Source organism: Syngnathus floridae, chromosome 8 (assembly GCF_059516105.1).
Source record: "Syngnathus floridae isolate MCC-2025c chromosome 8, RoL_Sflo_1.0, whole genome shotgun sequence".
In the NCBI taxonomy this organism is placed as follows: domain Eukaryota; kingdom Metazoa; phylum Chordata; class Actinopteri; order Syngnathiformes; family Syngnathidae; genus Syngnathus; species Syngnathus floridae.
In genome coordinates, this window is record NC_142420.1 from 578092 (window position 1) to 601785 (window position 23694).

At 52.7% G+C, this 23694-nt stretch overlaps 1 protein-coding gene and 1 pseudogene across 1 annotated transcript; one reads left to right on the plus strand and one right to left on the minus strand.

The window, feature by feature from the left end:
• The first annotated feature begins 993 nt into the window (after positions 1-993).
• LOC148393756 (zona pellucida-like domain-containing protein 1 pseudogene) lies at positions 994-2151 on the plus strand (annotated as a pseudogene).
• An 11251-nt stretch (positions 2152-13402) lies between these two features.
• tbx15 (T-box transcription factor 15) lies at positions 13403-23366 on the minus strand. Its single transcript, XM_088382049.1, has 8 exons — positions 22924-23366; positions 19608-19863; positions 18334-18435; positions 16920-17091; positions 16505-16672; positions 16367-16431; positions 15331-15428; positions 13403-14892 (listed from the first exon to the last, which is right to left on the minus strand). Exons 1-8 carry the CDS (start codon positions 23153-23155, stop codon positions 14054-14056), a joined length of 1932 nt encoding a protein of 643 aa, XP_088238175.1. The 5' UTR covers positions 23156-23366; the 3' UTR covers positions 13403-14053.
• Positions 23367-23694: the final 328 nt, after the last annotated feature.

Below are 23694 nucleotides of genomic sequence, written 5' to 3' on the forward strand. Positions count from 1 at the left end.
TTTCACTTGCGACATTTTATCAGGCCAGCTCCACCAAAGACGACATTTTATCCGGTGTGAAGCGGGTCAAAGAGAGGCGGCCCAACCGCGGTGACAACCGAGGCCCGCACCGGATCAAAAGTGGCAAATGGCATATTTGTTTCTCTTGTTTTTGAAATCCAAAGTGATTACGGTTGCTATGAAAGGAAGCACGGGCTTAGTTGTCTCCTCCTTATGTAAGACGCACGCCCATGTGTGCCCATGAAAGGACCCCCATCATCATTTGCATGGCTTCTGTAGATTGTGTCACCGGGGCGACAATACGCCGATCCAATATCACTGTGCTCTTTTCACAACAATAGCACACAATGTCCGCCTCGTATGTGGGACAGCCATTCGACGTGGTCCCGACGAGACGAGACGAGCCCAGCCCAGCCCAGCCCTTCCCTAAGAACGAGGTCACGCTGAAGGAATTTTAGGCCTCGTACTCGGATTTGGAAAAACAAATTGAAAAGATTCGGGCCCAGGCAACAGCTGATCTGCTACTTTGCAGCAAAACGTTGGGGAGGGAGACGACTGCATCAAAGATAGTCAACGGGAAGTCAGACGCGCTCGCGTCCATTTTGGCCACCCGGCTGCCGGAACTTGGGCGTGCCAACGCTCGGCCCGCTATTTGATGACTTGGCGTACTTATGTGGAGTTCTAGGTCAGCAGAGAAGGTGTCGTGGATGTCCATTGTTTAGTAGGTCAGGTAAAGTAAAGTAAAGTGGGTCACAGATGAAGCCCACGGGCACAGGCGCTTCACTCGCATTGTGCTCCCAAATCCAGACGGGAAGCCCAATCTGTATGTCAAAAGCGTCGGATTTCAGGAGCTCGCCCCGAGGCTCGGGCCCACCACGCCGGAGCCACAATGGCAACGCGGCTTTGACCTTGATTTGGACCAATCCCTGAAGACACTCGCCTATAAAGAGTCCTGAAGTGGTCAGGTCCACCTGAAAAAGCTGTAGCGCAAGCATGAGGATCTTGTTGACGCTGGCGTGCATGATAGCGAGGAGCAGTCCGCTGAGCCTGAGCGACTGCGGCGGCGACGCCCGGCGACCTCAGATGGACGACATCGCGGTGGAGTGCGGGACGGCGTCCATCGCCCTGGCCATCCAGGTCTGCCCCGTCATCTACACGGGCTACAACGAAACGCTGCTCATCCTCAACCACGAGATGGGCCGGGACTGCCGCGCCACCTTAGACGAGTCGGCGTCGCCTCCCGTGGCCCGCTTTGAGTTCCCGCTCAACAGCACGCACGCCTGCGGCAGCACCTTCCTCACCACCAGCTCGGCCGGCACCGGCGTCTTCTCCGACTTCTCCAACATCCAGACGGTGAACGTCAGCGGCATCGTGCGCTCGCTGGACCCCACCAGCGGGACCATCACCTACAACGCCGAGCTCAAGTACTACTACTCGTGCGCCTACCCCTTGGAGTACCTGATCAACAACACGCAGTTGGACGTGTCGGCGTCCTCGGTGGCCATCCGGGACAACAACGGCAGCTTCCTCAGCACCCTGACCATGGAGCTGTTCGGGGACGCCGACTACGGCCAGCCCTTGCTGATCCCCCAGCTGGGTCTGGAGCTGCGGACCGACATCTACGTGGAGGTGAAGGCCACCAACCTGACGGGCCAGTTCCACGTGCTGCTGGACCGCTGCTACGCCTCCATCTCGCCCCTGCCGTCCAACTCCAGCTTCTTCAACCTGTTTGTGCCGTGCTCCCAGGACCAGCTCACCACCATGGTGCAGAACGGCGTGAGCCAGAGCGCCCGCTTCCACTTCCCGGCCTTCCGCTTCATCGAGCAGCAGAACCAGACGGTGTCCACCTACTACCTGCACTGCATCACCCGCTTGTGCGAGACCAGCACCTGCGCCACCTTCATGCAGTGCAACAACCGGCGCAGGAGGAGGGACGCGCCCGACGTCACCCGGCCGTACACCGTCACCTCCCCCATGCTCATCACCAAGACCGAGAGCGGCCGCTCCAAGGAGGAGAGCCCGGAGGGCGGCGAGGGAGGCCCGCTCCCCGACTCCACGGTGGGACTCGGCGTGGCCGTCGGCGCCCTGGCGCTCGCCTGCGTCGCCGCCTCCTGCGCCGCCGTCGTCTTCTACAAGAGGTTCAGGAACTAAGGAGGCCCAAAACGGCAAATCTCTAGCGGGTCGACTGCCCACGTCCGTTAGACTAGTCCATCCGAATCAAAGCTTTAGCGTGGATGTTTTGAAAGCAAACTCAAAGTAGCTGTCAAAGTACTGTGTTTCTCTAATTTATTGGGAATGTCTTTTTACGTTTGAAGCCGAACGCTAAAATGTCAAAAAGCTCCAAGCCAGCCAGCCAGGCAACCACCTGTCACCCGATCCCCCTATCCTAGCCTACCCGAAGCCCGATCCGAAGGACAAAACGAATGTTTCTCATCTCATTTATGTAACAAATAAACAAGTATGGAAAGCTATTGTGTCCTCTTTTTTTCGTGTGCCACAACAAAAAAAGGGCCAAATGAGGTCACCACGCTGCCGTCGAGCATAAACAATGAGGAGGCCATTTGGGTCAAAAGTGGATATTGCCGGAGCGTCCGCGACCCCTTGGCGTTGCGTCCGTCAGCTCCAATAAGCGGGAGTCTGGCGCGCGCACGCAGCGCGGCGCGGTGCGGCCATACTTCACGGGCAGGAATCCGGCAATGACAGGCCGCTCCCTGCGGAGCCATAAACACGGAGCGCTCACTCAGCGCCGGCCGGCCGGCCGCGCCGGATCGGGATGATAGAGCGCAGCAGCTTTATTGAGTGTTGCGCCAGCCTCAAACCAAACGATGCCCTATCTCCCTCCCTCCCTCCCTCCCTCGTGACGTTGTTTGGGCAACGTTGGATTTTTCCCATTTCATTCTGTCCTCACATATTTCTGAGGTCATAGGGCTCAAAGCCGCTGCCAGCAGGTGGCACGCGCAAAGGATGTGTGCCAATTCCAAAAGGCCGGCCGGCCGGCCGGCTGCGCGGGCATCGCCGTTGGGGACCGTCCTTTGCCCAGTAGGCCCGCTCGTTCGCCCGCCCGCCCGCCCGCCGCACGTCACCACTTGCACTATTTCACAGAGCGCAATTTGGTCTCGGCCTTCAACATCATGTTACCATTACACGCCTCACTTTGCGTGTGCGGAAGCGGCACACCTGAGCGCCGCCGGCACTATATCACAGAGGGCGGATGCGCGTTGCCGCGGTCTCCATGGGTGGCGCGTCCTTGGCCTTCCTAAATCTTTGCGAGCTTTCGAAGCGTTTTACGCGCGCAGCGGGACGAAAGCGGAGCGGCTTTAAGATGCCTTTGCAAGGCAACGACTCCACAAGTTACAGACTTGGTCAGGTGCTGGCTTCAGCAGACGCAAGACATTTTGTTGAGCATTTGCCCGAGCGAGCGAGCGAGCAAGCAAGCAAGCAAGCAAGCAAGCAAGCAAGCAAGCAAGCAAGCAAGCAAGCAAGCAAGCAAGCCAGCCAGCCATAAGAAAGGCACGGCTCAGCAACTCATGCAGGGCGTGTAAGTTGCCTTGCACGGACTGAGTGAAAGCGCCGTGCATGTTTGACTCTGCTCTCGCTCTGCTGTTCCCTTTCATTTGGCGTCAAGTTACTTGGGCTAGTTTTCAAAACCGGTTGTTGATTGTGTGCGAGATTTCAAAAAGAAAACATTGCAGAAAAGGAACATTTTTTTCTCTAACCAACAAAAGAGAGCTCGAGCCAAATCTTAAACCTCCTTTGGGACCCGTCGAGCATGAGCAAAAGAGCCGGCGTGCGTGCGTGCGTGAGTGCATAGTGTTGACCTTCAACTTGCGGACGAGGACGTTGGTGGTGGACAAGAAGACACTTACTTGGCAACAACAGCTGCCCCCACCCAACATGCATTGCTCCTGTCACACAAAGACAAACACAGTCTGCACTCGCTCATGCTACCGGAGCAGAGAGCGCAAAAAGAGCGAACGGGCGCAAATGCGGACAACCGAGGGAAGACGAAGGAGGTGACGAAGCGGAGGAAGCGGCGACGACTGCCAGAGCGGCGAGAGGCGCGGCCTTGTCCGCACATAAACACCTGACACGCAAAACCATCGGCGCTAACAACACCATGGCGGCGAGCGGCTATTTTTAAGCGTGACACGGACGGGGACGCGGACGGGGCAGCTTCATTTCCACCTCTCATCTGTCACTTTTATTTCGGGCCGGTTGAGAGGGAGGGCCAAGTTACGCTGCGCAAAGAAGCGCAAGAGGCGGGGCCAAAGAGGACCGATAGTTTGCGGTTCCCCTCGCGGCGTTTTTGCTCAAAACGTAGACAAAACTTTTTTTTTTCTTAGCAAAGACCTCGTTCTGGACACGAGCTAAAAAGCTTGTTGCTACGTTTTCGTTGTGCTATTTGACTTGCTTTGTTTTCAGAGGCTTTTTCATCCATCCATGAATTAGGCCGAGTCAGAAATTGTGGACTTATTTCATTCAAATGAGCTCTCTCCTGTCCAGGCGCACAAACAAATCTGTGCCATACAATGGCAATGACGCAGAGAAAGGCAAAGCCTCTTTTCCACAGTGACCAGGTCACATCATTCCATCCTGGTCACAGACAAATGTGCAAATCAATTTTACACTCAAGCATTCATGTCTGTCATGTGTGGGTGCGTGCGTGCTGGCGCGCGTGCACGTGCGTGCGTGCCCCCACATAAACCATTTCAGCACAGCTGCGTTCGGCCGGGATAAGCCTTTCAAATCTCCCCCGAGCATCACGCGGCCTGCGGCCTAAACGCCTCGCAAACGTGTGTGATGTCGCCGGTCCGCGCCTAATCCAATTAGGTTTGGCGCGAGAAGTAACCCGGCACCTGAAGATGTTTGCGCCAACTTAACTTGATTTCCAAAAGGGAGGCCCGGACCAAAAAACACATCAGAAGATGTCAAATTGACAGAGGGTCCAAACGGGACGCCACTGCTCACGCTCAGAAGATGTCCAATTGACAGAGGGTCCAAACGGGACGCCACTGCTCACGCTCACAATGATCAAAGTGTCACTCTCAGAGCAGAACTTTTCACGCACTAATTGCAAGCTCGGCTCATTCCCTAGAGAAGAGGCAGGGGGGCCCAATAAAAAATGAGGAGTGGGATTGAAATCCGCACGGGGAGGGTGGGGGCAGGGGGCGCTCAGGGCCTTAGCACCTGTCGCGTTCAGCCTGGGAGTCATGAATGCGATTGATGAGCCAAGCGGGGCGAGCCCGGACCCCGGGATCTCCGGCGCAAAGCCGGGGGATCGGCGGACACCTGTCAATCAGCCGCACTTGGCTACCGACGTCGCAGCTGTAAGACGGCTAAGCTCCGAGCCCGAGCCGTCTTGTGACATTCTCACGGAAACCGGATCGGAGCAAACGCGCAAGCTTTTACTAGCCAGAGGACGTTTTGCTTTTCGCCCAAAAGAAGTCGAGCAGTCAGGACAAGCCTCCTGCAAAAAGCGGCACAACGTCTCTCGGCCATCTCTGGTGCGGAACGGTCTCCAGGGGTGAGCCCTGGGCCAAAAGAAACAGGAAGGCGGCCATTTTGGTTTCAAGCCGCCATTTGACGGCAACTCTTTCTGCCGTCGCCGGTACTGCGGAGCGGCCTCCCTTCCGTGGCCGCCGTTTTAGAGGGTGGCAAGAACAACACCCCTGAGCTCTTTGGGTTTGATGTCAGCTTCTGGATCTGGGTTTTATGCGCGGCTTTGCCGGAGGCTCCGCTTCCTTCCAAAATGTCACAAATTACAAGTGGCTGGCATTTCCAAGTCCAGTCATAGTTAGGCCACAATATTAGAGCCTCCGAGAATTGCGAAATTTGTTCCGCTAAAAAGTACGACAACAAATGGAGGGATATGAATACGTTCCAAAGCTTTGCACTGACACAAATGTGGCCATCAAAATGGACGCCAATTTGGAGTTGAAGGACTCGGAGCACGGACGCTATCTGGAAGATCCGCTATTGCTGGCGTGATGGTCCATTTGCTCTGCGCGCATGTTACAGAATATGCAATGACATCACTAATACGTGTCGCCGATTGACGACGGCTCTTGATTTCTCGTGGCGAAACGCTGCCTTTTCTTGCCAAGTCGTGATTGCAATTAGCGGCCAAGCTAAACGCTATCGCTACCATTCGTCCGCCAATCAGTCGCCAATTGGAAAAGCGCTCCAGCGTCTGCTTGTTGAGGTTGATTCATGCTCGTCTTGTCGGAGGTCTCGTGTCCGTATATATTATGTGATGTAGAAAACCGGATTAGAAATAAGAATAATAGAATTCCGACTGTAATTGTACATATCCTATGTCCAAGGTTGATCATATTATGATTAAATAGAGAAACACAAGTACTAAATGAAGCATCAAGAATCCAACAACGTCTGCTCATGTACTGCCAACAGATGAACGTGACGGTTGGCCAAAAATACAGTGGCTGTCATTGTGTGTGTGTAGGCAGGTGTCTAATGACCTGGGGGGGTCTGACACTGCGAACATATTCACACCAGGGAGGTCTTGGTGTTGCAGGAAGCATCATCGATTCAAAGAAAAGACAGGACGTCCCATGACCGTTTTCGCTTCCGAGGATTTGGCCAGTAATCCAAATTTGCTCCCCCCCTTGCCTTCCAATCTCCTTTCCGAGCCACAACATCCCCCCAACCCAAGCACCGCTCGACTGGTCAGCTGCAGCTGTCCCGTTTCCCTCTAATTTTTCTCTGTCAGAATTTGCTCCTATAATTAGCAGAAAGACCTCAGCGACTCGGCCTCAAGTACCCACCGCCCCCCATCGGTAATCCCGCCGCTCCTTCCACGTTCCCAGCCGGGCCACCACCTGCCGGCGGGCCGGCCCCTTTTTTACATGACGGCCGACAGGTTCTCGCGAGCGAAGACGGCACCCGCTGCCCGCCGACGACAACGCGGGAAGAAATAAATAAAAGAGCCCCGAGAGCTCGCTGACTTGTCATTGCGTCCGTGTGGACCGGCTAATTGTTTTCCCGCCACATGCCGAGCAGTGCGCCGGCAAACTTTGTGGCTAGCTGGGAGCTGAGCATTCCTCAAGGTGAGGGCGCAGAGCCGCCCGCCGCCAGGCCGGCCAAGCGGCCTTCTGAGGTGGCTGCTCTCCAACAAGAGAAAAAGTTGCCCCAATTTGCCCAAAACAGCGGCGTCCTTGTCTCCACTTTCTGGTGGTTGGCCTGTCTTGTCTTTGTTCTTAAGCCGTTTTCTTTCCCTTTCCCACGCCGGTTTTGGCCGTCACGGCGGATTTGTCCGCTTTAGCGCCTTTTGGAAAGCTGAGGCCATGTTGATTTTGGGGCTTTCATTCCACACAGCGTGACGAAAATGTGCCACATTACACCTCTCTGAATTGGCTTTTTCATTGAAAGAGTCTTGGTGCTTATGAGAGCACATGTAGGGCCACGCAAATATCATCATCATTATCATTATTATTGGACGGACAGATGGGCGGACAATTGAAAGTGGCAGCGAGGTGACACGGAACAAACGTTGAAAAGGGTGCGCACACTTGCGCAACCCCACCACCGCAGTTAATTATTCTCACTCGGAAAACACTTTGCATCTCGTCAGCTTTGGGCGGCAAATTAGCAACATTGCTAACGAGGCGGTTGGGGGGCAGGCGGCGTTTGGCTGGGGGGCGTCCGGGGACACCGTGCGCGCAGCTGTCGCTTTTATTGACCCGTCACTTCTTATACGTCGATGACAGTCGGCCGATACAAGCGGCTGGCGAGCTGGCAGGAAAAGGCTTGTAAACTTCTCCATGGCGCTCATAAAAACACGCATATAGAACAGCGCGAAAAAAAATCACGCAGCCAGCCCTCATTCATTTTCGAGAATAATCCGATTTTTGCCCTGCAAGAATGAAAAGCGTCTCGATGTCATACTGCTATGGCTCCCGTGTCAGTATCATGGCATGATATCCATCTCCGTTCAAATTGAAAGATTTTCATCCAATTGTTTTTCAACATGGATACGACGACGACTAGAATTTGGTGCATTTTCCAGAGCAAAGACTGATTTTTAATCCCAAAAATACGAGGGCGAATTCTTTGGCGTGTGTAACGTTAGCTGCGCGTGCAGCTGAGCGCCAAGTCACCAAAGCAGATGCCAACCACGCGGCTCAAATGCAGTCTAGCGGAATGTTCCACTTGACCATCCAGCGTCCGCCACGGGCCGGCCCGGCCCGGCATGGCACGGAGAGCGCGCATGCAAGCACGCGCGTTCTCGCCTTTCCGCGGACCTTCTCGTATTGCCGCGCTCGAGCAAATATTTGGGCTCATAAAACAGGAGATGCGGCCAGCGACTTTGTCCGCTACGACGTGTTAAGTGCGGACGTGAGGAAAGCCGGCAGACATAAACGTGCCGGCCGCAGTTCCACGTCACGAGCACATTCCTCGCGTCACCGTTGATGCTCGCTCCAGACCGTCATCGGTACCGTACGCAAAAGGGTCGCCGTCTGCCCAAGGAGCCAAACCCCTGAAATAGTCAACCGAGCACGTCTTTTCAACAAATGAGCGAGCAGCTCAGCAAATTCACCCGACGACAAGACAAGACAAGGCAAGGCAAGAAACAAAGTCTGTCTGGCTTTGCAAACTGCGGCTTTGCGCTCGTCTAGACAAGGCCACGTTTTTCAAGCGCTGGCAACAAGTTTGCGACTTTTCAACAGAAAAAAAAAACGGTCGCGACAAGAGGTTTCACCTTGCCGCCGCCAGCCGACAAGCATTCAGCGCTCGGCGACCCGTCTGTCAGCGACCGCTCGACAATTAGCACTTCATAAATCAGACCCTCCTTTTCTTCAGCGATGGAACTCATTAGTGGACACAAGTATTGGGACGCAATTAACCAAAGCCGGAAAGTCCCTCGGAAGTCTCGCAAAAGACAACGGAGAGCAAGCTCACATCGCGACAACGTTGAGAGCGCTCGGTACGGCAAACGTGGCCGGACCTGGTGAAAGTCCAACGAGTAAACAAACAAACAAACAATCGGTCCAAATGTCTGGCTTTCCCCCGCTGGGCCTTTGCGGGTCAAAGGCAAACGACCAGCGGAAAGCTCATAAATCAGCCAGATTTTAGAATCTGATGACAAACTAAATTCCCGTCTGAAAAGGTCCGCAGCCCCGCCCCCCACCCGGCGGGACTGTCATCGAAGCCGCCCTATAAACATGGCAGCTGTCAGCCGGGCTCGCTCGGACCGCCATCCGACCGCTCACATGCTCCTTCTGAGGGACAATTCTGGCCCGACAAATTCCACTTTGCATTTTGTCACATTGGACTGCTGAGGTGCTGCTCGTGGGCGGGGAACGGGGGACTGGGGGGGCTGTCACAGCTTCCAAAAAACAAGAAGAACAAGCACTCGCTACCCGCCCGTTAAAGGTGGTCCCATAACGGGCCAGGCCGGGGCCGGGCGCCCAGCTGGGAAATGCCAAGCCGAGGGCTCAGGTTTGGGTCATCACATCGTGCTAAATGTTGTCACGGCAAAAGGCCATTTGATGAGGGGCTTTGGAGCTCATTTTGCACTCACCAAACGCTCAGTGATGATTTTGGGATGGGCCGCTTGGTTGCTTTCATGGCATCCTTTGTCACTTGAACTGGTGCGGATGCTTTGTGCTAATGAGCTAGCAGCTCGCAACTAAAGCTGGAGGAGCACGTTGATGCCACTTTCAATATTCATTTGACTGCAAAAGGATCGATTGCGCCCTTTCTTCCTTTGGCGGCTTGATCAAGAGAGGCGAGGAGAGCGAGCGAGCGAGCGCAGCGTGAACAAGTGGAAGCGCTACCAAAGTGTCAGAGTCCAACTCGGGCGTCCTGAATTCAAAGCTGTCCTTAGGCGCTAGTAAATTTAACTTGACATTCCGCCAGCCAGCAGGTGGGGGGGGATTAGCGTGGAGCGCTAGGAGGCGCGTGACACGAAGGGAGGGAGGCTGGCGCTGCTGGGTTCAAGGGTCGCTGCGTACGGTAAAAAAGGCCGCGGGTGGGTCTAAATGCATACGGCGTATAAATACATACATACTATGCGCGCGGTGGAGGCACATGAAAAGACGTTTGCCCAGAAACGGCCCACGCCGTATTCTCTAGAAGTCAATCAAGCGACACCTGTTCCCCGTATCAACAGCAGCGCTTACATTTAGCTAGCGCTTATCCTTAGCTAGCACCTAGCTTACGGTCAGGAAACCTTAGCTAACTTTGGTTTCCCCCTTCAATTGCTGTCAGCGCCCTGCCTTGTTATGATGGCAGGAAGTTGAAGCGCGGCGTAGCCACAATGCTAACGAGTCGCTCTGCCCTCTAATGGCTAAATATTGAGTCATAATGAAGCAGCACACACATGCGTGGCATAAATCACTTTTATAACGCTTGTCACGTAAAATTGGACTGCCGAGTGTGTCGGCTGCGTTTCAAGTGGTGGTCTGTTTCCTGGCCGCTTGGCCCCCCCACCCGGGTCTATCTATGGGGGGCTCACACAAACACATACATACGTGCGTGTCTGAATGCGAATCTGAAGGTGGCAGCTGAACCGGGACACGCAAATGCACACATCTCAAGGTCAAACAATCGTGACAGACATGCGAGGAACTACTTGTCCTACTTTCTAATGTGGAAATTTGCCGGTCCCATGTCCGTGTCGTTTGCGCAGAAGGACGGGCGACCTTGAAACAAGGCGGAGCTTTTAACGATTCTGCAAGCTTAAAGGGGTACGATTGCCAATGCACACTTTACCCCTTCTGACTTTGTGGGTAGGCCGTGCTATTTATGGCTAAAAAAGGTACCACGCGCCCGCTGCCCACCTTTCCTGACTGCTGGCACGAAAAGGCGAACTGACATGAGAAGAGAAAAGCCAGGTGATAATGTAAGCGGCCCGGCGTCTGGAGGCGGCCGGGGGTGCAAAGCGTGTCGTTAACAAGGCGGCTCAAAGCCAGCGGCCGCATTAGCATGCGTCGCCTGCCCGCCCGCCCGCCGGCCGGCCGGCCGCCGCTGCCACCACGTCTCTTGAGGTGTGAGGTTTACACGGGCGCTAGCATGCTACCGTTCCTCGCACCCCACAAAGCTAACACCCCGACAGACACGACAGTAGGGTGCTGCTGATGCGCTTTATTGGCCAGGGGTGCTAAAAACGTGACGCTAGCTAATGACACATTGGAATGAAAAGTAAACAAATCAGCCTCGGGCACGAGTTTCACCACTGGACCTGAAGCTGGCTGAATTTCATAATGGGACACACACAAGTCTGGAGGACCTTTGCCAAAGATAAAAGCGGAGGCCGGCCATTTTGGGTCTAAACCGACATTTGGGAGCAAATTCCAGGCCTCAAACGTTCATTTACAAAAAACACTGCCCTCAATAGCAGTTTGACCAAGGCATTCAAGTTCATGAGAGAGTTAGTCAAAGAAATAAAAACATTGGTCGCCGACAGCAAAAAACTCAAGACGTGACATTCGATAGAACGTCGGCCATTTTGCTTTGAGTTGCATGACGGCTCCCGAGGTAACAAAAGCGCTAGCTTAGCCGAGCGGCAGGCTCAAAGTGTCACCGGGGTGCGGGCGGGCGGGCGGGCGGACGGATGCACGGACGGACGGGGGTTGGGCTGGTCACACGATCCGCTCTCGGGACCCCGCCCACCGAAGCGGACCTTTCTCATTTCGACACGGGGGTTTCTCGGCGGGACGCCTCTTCAAATGAGAAACACCTGCCCGTGGGGGTCGTATCTCCGACATCTCCCGAGGCTTTGGTGTGCGCGCGGCGGGCTAGCTGGCTGGCTGGCCGGCCGGCCGGCTGGCTGGCTGGCTGGCTGGCCGGCTGGCTAAAATGAGGCAAAAGGGCCCGCCCGCGGCCACAAAGACTGTGCTCCTTAGAAGCTTCAGTCTGGTGCTGGTTAGGCTTGAAAGTGGTGGCCAAATGCAAACTCTGTCTTTTTGTCACGCACCAAATGTTGTTTGCTCCAAAAGCTTCCAGCAGTGATCTAAAGCACCAACTTGATCTTGACCCTCAAGGGGGGAAATCTACTGTTCTTCTTTCTGCTCTGCTTTTGTCACAGGTAATGAAGAGCGCCAAAAGAAGCAATTAGATCGCACTTCTTTGACCAGAAATCTCAGCGAAAGACAACAACAAAATTGGCAAAATCCATCGTGGCTATTTGCTTGACGTTTTTGATTGTCCAAAGCTGCGAGGCCATGAAATTGTAATTGAGGTCATGTGGACGCTGAACAAATTGGGAAGCATTTCCAAATGAGGGACAAAATGCGGTCAGCCTTTTGTCTTGTGTGGCCAAAAACTGTCTGAAGGTGCTAAGTCCTATTTGGGCACTCACTCCAGTTGAAATTTTCAATGTGGAAATCTTTTGAGCACATTCCTGACACGCGGATGACGACTTCACAGATGACTGCCAGTGCTTGGGAAGCTTTTCTGGCACTTTTTTTTCCTTTTTTTGATTGAACGCTTCAACACGTGTCGAAACCCGCGCGAACGCAATGATTCACGTCTGCGGAATCTCGGCACGAGAAGAACAAAGGTGAGAGCGCGACCTTTCGTCACAGAATCCAATTGGACAAGCGGAAGCAAATTGGCGCAAGGAGAAGATGGCCGCAGACGGGGCCGTCCAATTTATTTGCCGCCGCCGCCGGGGTGTCGGACGCCCGCTCGTCCGTCGGCGCCTCGGCCGGAATGATGAAAGGCTTCCGGGACCTTCTCTTCCACTCGGAGATTCTGATGGATGGCGCACGGTCCATTAAGCCATTGATGAATCGGCGGCGGCTGGAAATAACGTCCGCATGGGTGGCGCGCCGCCAAAATTATGAAATCACGTCCCTCCCGCTCAGAGGGGGGAAAAAAACAACAGGTGGTTCCAATCGTCTCGGCGCTTGTGATGATGGCCCGCATCTGATATTTCACGCGCGTGATTGGCTAGAAATAGGCGTGTAATGGACGCCGATTGGCCCCGCAGGCAAGAAGGAGAAAACTTTTAGTGGACGTGACGCAGCACTAATTCCGCCGACCGTGTCAATTTGATCACCGTATGGGTGAGAAGTGACTGGGTTCGGGCCCCCCGGGACCTCTTGCCGTTCGCTTGCGTCCGGAAAAAAAAACACAACAGCTAACGTTACGTAACGGAACATTACGGCGCACAAGTAAGCTGACGGAGCGGTGCAAGCTTACTCGGGAGACCTCGGCGCAGCTTCTAATGGCAAAAAGGTGTCAGGAAAAGGAAGGGCTGATTTGTCTGCTGCCGTCACCAATGTCCAGCAAAAGTAGCAGCAAATAGGACACACACACAGACAGACCGACAGACAAAGGCAAAAAATATTCTTTTGGCTCCCGTTCCAGTTACTCATTCAAGGTTCTGTCCTGTGGGCAATTTTGGCCACATTGCTAAAGGAAATGAAAACGTGCGTGAATTTAAACGTTTATTGAGCTTCTTATGTGCTTGGCACTTTTTTTTTTTTTTTATTTACATTTGCGCAAAGACAAAGACATTTCTTTCTTGCTATATCACACATTTTTATAACAACCGTTGGACTGCTCAGCACATAAATACCACAACACACACCTGAGCAACTCTGCTTGGCTATTGCTGATAAATTCACACATTGACACTTACTGATTTGAGATATATATATATGTGTATATATATATATATATATATATATATATATATATATATATATATATATATATATTTCATATGCTGAAAGACATACGAGTAATCCACTCCAAAATAGTGACAGCAGGTTTCAGTCTGTCAAAGGTCTTTTCTTGGGGGTCAATGTTGCCCGTGGGGGGGGGGGGGAGTTGTTTAGGTAACGTGTTTAACAAGACAGGTCCCCAGATCTCTGCCCGCCCCACCTAAGGTGCCAAACCCAAGACCGCCCGCAATTCCGCTTCCAGCCCTTATCATGCCTACTGCACATGCCACCCCGAACATAAAGTTTAATAGTAGTAAGGACGTCCCCCACAAAGAGCTTTTTAAGAAGAGGGGTGCATTCACAAAGTCGCATCCTTTTGTCTTCCAAATTTCCGTTTGGGTTTGTCCCCGCCTGCATGGTTACACCATGTGCATGGACATCTGGGAGGGCGCCCCGTACTGGCGAGCGTCGCAGGCGGCGCCGCCGCCGCCCTGCTGCTGCCCGCCGCCGCCGCTCATGTGCATGGTGTCCACGTTGCCGTTGGACAGGTACTGGCGCTCGGCGAAGGCGCCGGCCTGGCCCGGGGGGCACAGCAGGCCCCCCTGGGGCTTCTCGGGACTGGTGGCCAGGCGGGGCGAGGCAGGGAAGTTGTAGCCGTACAAGTTGTAGGGGTTGTGCAGGGAGAAGGCGTTGTAGGAGCCCTGCTGCACGTGGTGGTGGTGGTGGCCCCCGCCGAATACGTGAGCCGAAGACGAGGAGGATCCGGAGGGGGCGGCGGCCGAGGCGCCCGCCGACCCACCGGCGCCGGCCTGCATCACGTATTGCAACTGCGAGGCGGGGAAGGAGCCCAGCTGGCCGCCGTAGGCATCCATTTTGCCGCCGCCGCCGCCGCCGGCAGCCCCGGAAGCGCCTCCCTGCATGCCGATCAAAGAGGAAGTCCTCTGCGGCAGGAAGGAGTCAGCGGGCTGGGCGGAGGCCACGCCCGCCGCCGTGCCCCCGCCCGTCGCCTGCAGGCGTCCGTAGGAGCCGTCGGCCAGGCCGCCGTAGCCCTGCAGCGCCGCCATGTTGCTGCGGGCGCACGGCGGGTACTCGGGCAAGCCCAGGTTGCAAAGCTGGCTCTCCCGGCAGCCCACGTTGAAGGTGTTGGGCGCCAGGTGGAAGGCGGGCGGTGAGCAGGACGGGGACAGGAGGTGAGCAGCTCCGGAGGGGGAGGGCGTTCCCGTGCTGGAAGCGGTCGGGGACGTGCCCGTGCTGCCGCCTGAACACACAAAACGGCAGGCACATTTTCAGCACCGTGGGCGCTGGCTGGCTGGCTGGCTGGCGGGCAGGCGGGCGGGCTGATGCATGCAGTAGCATGCAGATCGTCTTGGCGAGGGCATCCACTGGCAAAAGTGGCAAGCAAACCATGCGACGTAGACTGCTACGTTTGCAGGTGGAGCATGCGGGGCAAATGGGGGAGGGGAGGGGAGGGGGGGGGGCATCATTGCTTTATTTGCAGGACATGCGGGCAGAAAATGATTTTTTGGACTGGGTTCTATGTGCAAAGGATATACTGTGACTCGTCTTAAGTTTTTTTTTTTTCCACTCTAACAGAGAAAATGGTGGAAAATGGTGCAAATGATTTGTTTGTTTGTTTGTTTGTTTGTTTGTTTGTTAGTTTGTTTTGAATTGAAAAGCCTAAGTCTGCTGGACTGACCTTGCTGCTTCTGCATGTTGGTGAAGTCCTCGAAGGTGAGCGTCCTCACCGGCGGCCTCCAGAAAGCGTACGTCTCCATGATGGCCTCCAGGCCCGTCCTGAACCGCAACACAGTTGCAAAGTTGGCATGGCTTCAGCTCAACCGGTCGCCGCAAGTCAATTTGGAAGACGCGCCTTTGGAAGAACGTCGACCAGGCTGGGAAGCCCGGCCAGAGGGAGGCGCCGTTTGGGCCAAAGAGACCGACTGGCCCGCTTTCAACTCCCACTTGACTTATTTCAAGTCACGGCGTTAGCGCTAACTGGACGACGGAGTAGCGCTGAAATATGTGACTGAGCAGTGGGAAATCTACGGATTCAGGCTCATTAATAAAAAATGCATCCATTTTGTTTGATGCCACGCTTTTACAATTTGGAATGTCAGCACCAGATGAAAATGCCATGTTTGATTTTGGCCGTGAATTAGGGAGCAATATTTGTCACTTCTCAGATTTGATTACGGCCTGATGATCTTTATTGGGGTCAGGTCGAAATTGCGAGGGGACCGGAGACGAAGAGGTTCTCTCTGTTTCATTTTGACGACGTTCGGCGAGCGTTATCGTCTCATGTGTTGCCGTTTTTCCTTTTAACGCTCGGCCATAAATCACAAAGTCTATTGTTTGAAAAGCGAAAAAAGATGTCCGCGCCGCCAATAATGCGGACCAGATGACGGGGGCTGCTTTCATGTTCCCCCCCGCCCAATCCCTCCAACGCGCTGATTCAAAGACAGACAAGGAAGGTATGATGTCACCACGGACGCAACAGAAGCCAACGAACGATCTGATCTGCCCGTCCAACCGACGTCGTTTCTTATGCGTAGGCTCCAAACAAACAGCGACCCGAGCGGCTCACAAAGGGGAGCCCCCTTTCACGCACGCAGGCGGCCTCTGTCTCGACGAGCCTCGTCCGGGACCAGAACAGCCACTAATTCCGTGGCCGGTGGTTCTGGACGGCGACGACTGCTTTGGACACAACGAGAGCGTTGGCCAGACGCACGCACCTGTTTCTGCCAGAGTCCCGAAAACCTTTGGCAAAGGGGTTCCGGTCGATCTTTAATCTGGTGATCTGCCGAGAGAAGAAGAACGCCGACGGTAAGCGCGGTCGGTCGCACGGCCTCCGAGGAGGACGGCTACGCCACCTGCTGGTTCTGGTAGGCGGTGACGGTGGTGAAGACGGTCTCGGGAAAGCTGAAGGTCTTGACGCCCTCGCCGGCCGGCACCGCCTTGTTGGGTGACAGCTCACCGCTGAAGTCCTTGCGGATGACGTGAACGCGAGGCTGGTACTTGTGCATGGAGTGAAGGATGATCTGCGGGAAAAACAGCCGTCACTCCAGCCCATGCCCGAGCGGGATTCTTCGGGCCGGCCCACGCTCAAACATTCGACTCCAGATGGAGCGAAGGAACATATTTGCGGCACATGTCGCCAACGCGGGATCAGCCAGAGGACGAGCGCTCTCGTCCTTGTTCGCACTCGACGGCGCTCAACGGACGACGTTTGTCCTTTCACGCAAACCGGGCCAGCAAAGTCAAACAAGAAGCGGGCCGACCGCTTACGTGTCCTTGGTCATCCAGTTCGTTGTTGGTCAGCTTGAGCTTGTCGAAGCTGACCACCTGCCGCATCCAGGTGTCGCCCGACGCCAGCGAGTCCGGGTGGATGTAGACCCGCGGCGGCACCGGCGAGTCGGCGTTGCCCGCCACCATCCACTTGGAGCTGTGGTACACGTACCTGCCCGCAAAACAACAACAACAACAACATGAGTGACCAGCCAATAGTTTCACTCACTGCTGGCCAAAATGGGAGGCCAGCGATCCTTGCGGTGCTTGGCGTCACAAGCGAAAGGGCAGCCTCAACCATGAACATTAAGGCTGACGTGTTTTTGACGCTCACCTATTGACTTGGCACGCCGCTAACGTGACGCTGGGTCGGGAGGCAACGTATCGCTCATTGAACGCTAGCTTGGCTCACGGCAGCACCAGCGGCACACAGGCCGACGCCTCCCATCCAAGCACGCACAACAATGTTTTCCTTTTTAAGAATAATCTTCATCATTTGACGAGATGATTGGTATCAAAGTTGACACCGGTTCTGCTAATTTCACGTTTGTTTGCTTTGGCTGGTTAATGCGCACACGCGCTACTTATTAGCCACGAGCGTTAAGTGCAAACAGACGCGCGTTTTTCCTTCCAAACGCTTTGAAAGCTTCTTGTCCTTTTTATTGCAAGCGCGGAAAAATATGGCAAGTACAATTGGGCCTTTTGGTGACACGCAAACCTGTCAGGACGTTGGATGATTGTATTGTGTTGTGTCCCATTAACTTGTTTCCAGTTTATTTTCATTAAGAAAACGTCTCGTGTAAAACGAACGCATATTAAAAAGGTTACAATCCATTTGCAATACATTGTTGATGCTTCATGTTTGGATCTATTCGATCATGGACAATATTTGCGGTGATTTAATTCGGCCAAGTGACACGTTGCTCCTTTGGCTTACGCCACACGTGTTTATTTCCGTCACTGGCGTCGACGCCCCTTGCGCGTTTTCTTCGTCAAAAGTCGTTTCAAAAAATAAGGTCCTAAATCTCTTCAGTATGTCAGCGTTTTCAATTGAGGCTTCTTTGGCGACAAAAAATAAAACTTGCTAGCCGAATTACGAGGCCAACTATATATCCTCCGCGAGATTACCCAGATTAGTGCCGTCAACAACTTCTGCAAATAGTTTCCTGGATGTCAACACATTTAATTGGTGGCAGAAAAATGACAATGAGGTTTTGCGGAAAGACATTTGAAGCGCTTTCAATGCAAATGCTCGGCGCCAGCGTCAGTGCCACGTTTCGGCCGACGCACTCGGTCGGTCGGTCGGTCGGCACTAGCGAGCGACAGGCACTCGAAACGTCGCTTCGACGGACGCAAATTCACAAGACGCAGAACCATACAAGTCGCCCATTTGCTTGGCGGCTGGCTCGCTCACCGGTAGCGCTTGTTGTCCACGGGCACGATGTCCATGGCGATGTAGTACTGCTGGTGGGGATCCAGGCCGGCGATCTTGACTCGCATGGCAGGAAACATCCTCCTGAGGCAGCAAACCAGCAACAATAAGTCACCGATTTATTCGCAACGATTAGCAATCGAAAAAAAATTGGAAATGGTCACATCATGCGGGAGAAAACAAAGCAAGAAGCTTGGCCTTGTTTCCAAGACACCTAGCATTGCGCGTTCCAACGGCTTCGTTGGGGAGCTTCTCGGCTGTTCGTTGGACTCCAGCGCAAAAGCGAGAAGCACATGGGGAGAAAGAAAGAAAGAAAGAAAGAAAGAAAGAAAGAAAGAAAGAAAGAAAGAAAGAAAGAAAGAAAGAAAGAAAGAAAGAAAAAGAAAGAAAGAAAGAAAGAAAGGCGACGACTCGGCGGGATCAATCAACGTGGGAATGATCTCACGAGGGCCGAGCACGCAGTTGATTCAAATTCCTCGTCGCCGTCATCGTGGCCGGACGCCGACGCGCCGCTGTTTTACGGCGCTCGTTTGGGCCGGGAGAAAGAAAGAATGAAAGAAAGAAAGAAAGAAAGAAGTGCTGATCTTGCCGTTCTTATCGCGACATGAAGAAAAGATGGAAAGGCATAAAACGAGAGTAGACGAAAACAAACTTCGCACGAGAGAGAGCGCAGTCGTAAAATGAGTCGGTCGGTGGTCACTTTATTAGGGAGGCCATGCAGGTTGCCATCTCATCTGGCTCCGTGAGAAGGTCGGACGGAATATGAGGAGCAGCTGTCGGCTTGGCGCGCGGCCGCCTTTCGAGGAGACGCTGCGCGTAATTCAAAGCCACGAAAAGCAAACAGCCGCTTCTGCCTTTCCCGTCCGACCTGCATGATCAAGCGGCCCACATCGCACTGCATCTATCGATCGATCGATCTATTGATCTATCTAGCTAGCGTCCGTCTGTGCGTGCGTGCACTCACTCCCTTATTCTTCCACCAACGCTCATTTCGTCTTGGTCTCGCCTAATGATGCAGCTTTGACATCATCTCCAAATTTAAAACATCATATTTGATGTATGTCGTTAATGATAAGCCTGGATACTCAATCGAGTCGATCGAGCTATATTTGACAAAAAAAGGTTTGTATTTTTATTTGATGAAACAACTATTTTTTGGACAAAAATTCCCCAAAAATGACAATACTTTTTTTTTTTTGCAGGGACGTTCAAGGCAGCTCAAGAGCTTGCTGGTGTTGCTCTATTTTGGGGGTTACCTGCCAGCCTTGGTGATGATCATCTCGGTTCCGATGTCGTGGAATCTCTTCCACAGGTCGGCGCACTGCAGCTCCACGTGGATATCGTCCATGGACGCGCAGGCGACTGCTGAGCCTGCGGTCGCCGGCGGCGGCGGCGGCTGCGGGGAGGCCTCGCGCGGGCCGCCCCCGCCTCCCGCCGCGGTCAGCTCGCTGAAAGGGCACGACGTCCCGTCGACCAGGTCGGAGCCGTCCGAGCCGGGACTCGCCTCCGAGTCTGCGCCGCGAGTGGGAAGGAAGGAAGGAAAGAAGAAGAAGAAATTAGCCGTTTGGCGTGGGCGGCGTCCCACGGCAAGGACACGAGCAAATGACGTTTGCCATTCAAATTGCGCCTTACATGAAGGCAGATGTTTCTGCACGACCGCTTGTTTGTGTTCTTTTCCTTCATTTGAGCTGCAACGCTCTGAATGTGCATGGATCGAGCGACTGATTATTATTTATTGAAAAGGTTATTTTATTGCAGCTTAATCCCGGGGAACTGAAGCAAAGCTTCCATCGAATGAATGAATAAATGAATGAACGATATTTTTCTTCTATTCAATTTTAAGTTCTTCAATTCCAGTCAAGTCTATTTTTATGTCGAGGAGCAAAGCTAAATCGAAAAAGCTCCGCTGTGATGTGATTTTCACATATCGCCAGATATGATATTATTATACGCCAAGTGGCCCTGCTTCGAGGAGCTGATGCGCGTGCATGTAGAGATGGAACTTTTTTCACCTGGCACCATGCAAATAAACAAAGAAAAGCTAAAGATTGGGAAATGCGTGACGTCAAGTCCATTTTTCAAACCAATTTAAACGCGTCCACGCACTTGTTGCCGTCATCACACGACAACACGCAAGCAGCTGTTTGGTTGCTTCACTTGCATTTTCACGTGCACGTGCTTGCCATCTTGTTTTTGAAGCTGGCGTCCAAATGGAAGCGCGCGTATATATGCGCGCATGGACGACATGCACATATGGCGCACGCAGATGTGTACATTTGAACGGAAAGTCGGAGCGCGCTGGAGCTGTCAGCGGGCCGGCCCGCTTGGCATGCACCCTTCCGCCCGCCCGCCCGGCCGCTTGCTCGAGTCTTGGTTTCCGGCGGTGCAGGAAAAGGGAGCAAATGTTGCCCTGCGCCCGAGCTTCTTAGCGATGTTTTCCCAACCATTGCAATAGAATGGAATGGAATGGAATGGAGCATTTTCCCGGCGGGCGGTTCTAGTTGGCAAACTTTCGTTGGTGGAACTTTTTGGTGGTGTCGTTGGAATACAAGCCAGTCATGGCCGCCAACATGTTTGAGTGGCAAAACATCTCTTTGAGCCTTTGGAAATGCACGAGGCACTTTTCCCGGAATTATTTTTTGCCGCATAAACAGGTGTGTATTTGGACTCACGCAAGGACACACGCTCGTTTGTGCGTGCGCGTGTGTATTTGTAAATAGTGAGTGTACCGTGTGCGGTGTCGCATCAATGGAAAAAAATAAAAAGAGGAACATTTATTGTGCACAAATGGTGAGTATAGCTACTTGAGATTTCACGGTAAATCGAGCATGGTGCGTCTTTGCGTTGCTTGTTTGTGTGCGTGGCCGAGCGAGGCCGAGCGAGCGAGGCCGAGCGGTGCAGGCGAGAGACCAGGCCGGCGACCGCGAGGTTCAGCTCTGCTCTGCTCTGCTCTGCTCTGCCCTGCTCTGCATGGGCGCCCGAAAGCAGCTCGGCCGCCGCCGCCGCAGTCTGACTTTTCTTTTGCCTTTTCTTCCGCTGCAGCTTGCTCGTGTTTTAAATTCGCATGTGCCGCAGCTTCGTCAAGTGATTTCAAAAGGTACCGGAAGGATGCATCTCTTGATTGCATGCACACAATCGCGTCAATGTGTTTTTTGCGCGCGTCGCTTATCAGGCAACAATCAATTTCATTTTGGGTCAAACTACATTTCGTTGATAATTTTTTGGAATGCTTCGGTACATTTGCTAAACGGACAGTAAACAACTATCAATGATTGTCTTCTCCTTTTGGAAGATTTCAAGCCAATGTCGGCAATATTTACACCCCAAAAGATTGCAGCGCTCATTTCATGCGATTATTAAACTATACGTATTACTGATTTGTTTATGTCCATATTTTAATTCCTTTTTTAAGCCAGACTTTTTTTCAGATATTTGAATTGTATTTGGTGTTCATTTGAACATTTTTCTGGGACGGAGAATATTACCAGTGTTGGATTCTTCCCCTTCACATTCTTGCTTAAACATATGAACGGTTTGCAGATTTTAAAAGCATTTACAGATTGACATTTTACATTCATTTTATTTGAATTTTGACCAAATAGTCAAACAACATTTCCCCTTAAATATGTGTAATTAAATTACAACATTAGGTGTGTCATTTCAATCTAGCGCTATAGGGCTATATCAATTGAAAGAATGATGACACTGGTGCGCGCGCGTGAATGTGTGTGTTCATTCGCGCAAATGAGAAAAAGACATATGGCATCGCATGATGCTAGTAACAACTCAAGGACGTGTTTTGTTTTGGGACGTGCGCGCTCATGTTGGCCCGCATGCTTCGGTTCGCGCACGCACTATCAATCAAAGCTATCTGACAAAGACGGCCAAAAAGTTTGGAAAATAATTGTTTGGTTTTTTTGTTCGTTTTTCCGTTCCATTGATAAAATAATTAAATAATATTATATATATATATATATATATATATATATATATATATATATATATATATATATATATATATATATATATATATATATATATATATATATATATATATATATATATATATATCCGTAAGATTTGATTTCGCTCAAAGCCTTATTTTGGTGTGACGTCTTTCACTGCTCATCTGCTAATTTATCAAGTGCAAATTCCAACATTGTTGTTTGCGTGCTTTCACTGTGGGTTCTCGTCTCGTCTCGTCACGGCATTGAACAATGTATATGTTCTTTAACGTCATCTTGGTATCATTACAACCCACATTTCAAAGAGTAATTCATCTTATTCAAACGTATAACTTGTCGTTATTTAAATGACATGCATGTTACATTTTTGGGGGCAATTAAAAACTGTGAGAGACTTTTTTTTTTAGGATTTGGGACGTGCACTTGAACGTGCGCGCTCCCGCGGGCCTGCGGCCAGCCTTCACGTACTTGCACGGCGATCCGTGCTTCCTTGCAGCACCGGTTAAAACATTGCTGTCCGGTTCATAAACACGATGGTTTACGCAAATGAATAAAAGAAAAGAAATGTCAAAAGTGCGTGTGTGGTGTTGGGAGCATGCGTACTGACCAGGGTCTATGTCGAGACAGTGTGCCGGGTCGTCCAAATGGAGGTCGTCGTCGTCGTCCTTGTGGTGGTCCCAGCCGACGCCTGAGGCGCCGGCGGCCGCTGCAGCTGCAGCAGCGGCAGCGGCTGCAGCCGCCCGGAGCTTCCGCTTCTTGCTAGAGCCGATCAGGGCTTCCACGGAGAACGCGTGGGCTCGCGAGCTCAGAGCGGCGGCCGAACGCCTTCTCTCACTCATGTCGGACGGAGCACAGCGAAGCACCCGCTCGGTCCAAACCGCGCGTGGCCACGGAGACGTTTTTCCACCCCCAAAAAAGCAACCCCGAAAAGTAATCCAGCACTCAGACGGCGAGGGCGAAGCTGGAGCGTTGCGTGGAGCTTCCTCGGGCCGCCATGGTGGAGTGAGTGCTGGGCTCGTCGCCTCTGATTGATTCGATCGCTCCAATAGATAGAACTTGTTGGGTTTTTTTTATGCCGAGGGAGGGGCCGCTCCCGACGTCCAATCGGGAGTGAGAGCAAGCTGCCAGCCAAACTTTTTTCACCAATGGCGTGAGAGCGAGCCACCCCTGCTGCCTGCCTGCCTGCCTCACGACCCGGAATGCACGCGCAGCCAAACTGGAAGAGTTCACAACAGCTGTCAATCACACGCACATGCCAAATAAGCAACATTAAAAACAAAAACCAACAAAATAGGAGCTTTACAATCCATCAATCGTCACGTATCAGTTTGAAATTTCGCTGATTTGAATCTTATTAAAAAGCGTAAAGGAAAACCGA

Coding starts and splice junctions, on each gene's coding strand:
- tbx15 (XM_088382049.1), bottom strand. CDS start 23,155: ATGAGTGAGAGAAGGCGTTCGGCCGCCGCTCTGAGCTCGCGAGCCCAC. Junction 19,864..22,923: donor CTGTCTCGACATAGACCCTG/GTCAGTACGCAT, acceptor CTCGCGGCGCAG/ACTCGGAGGCGAGTCCCGGC. Junction 16,673..16,919: donor AACTGGATGACCAAGGACAC/GTAAGCGGTCGG, acceptor TTTTTCCCGCAG/ATCATCCTTCACTCCATGCA.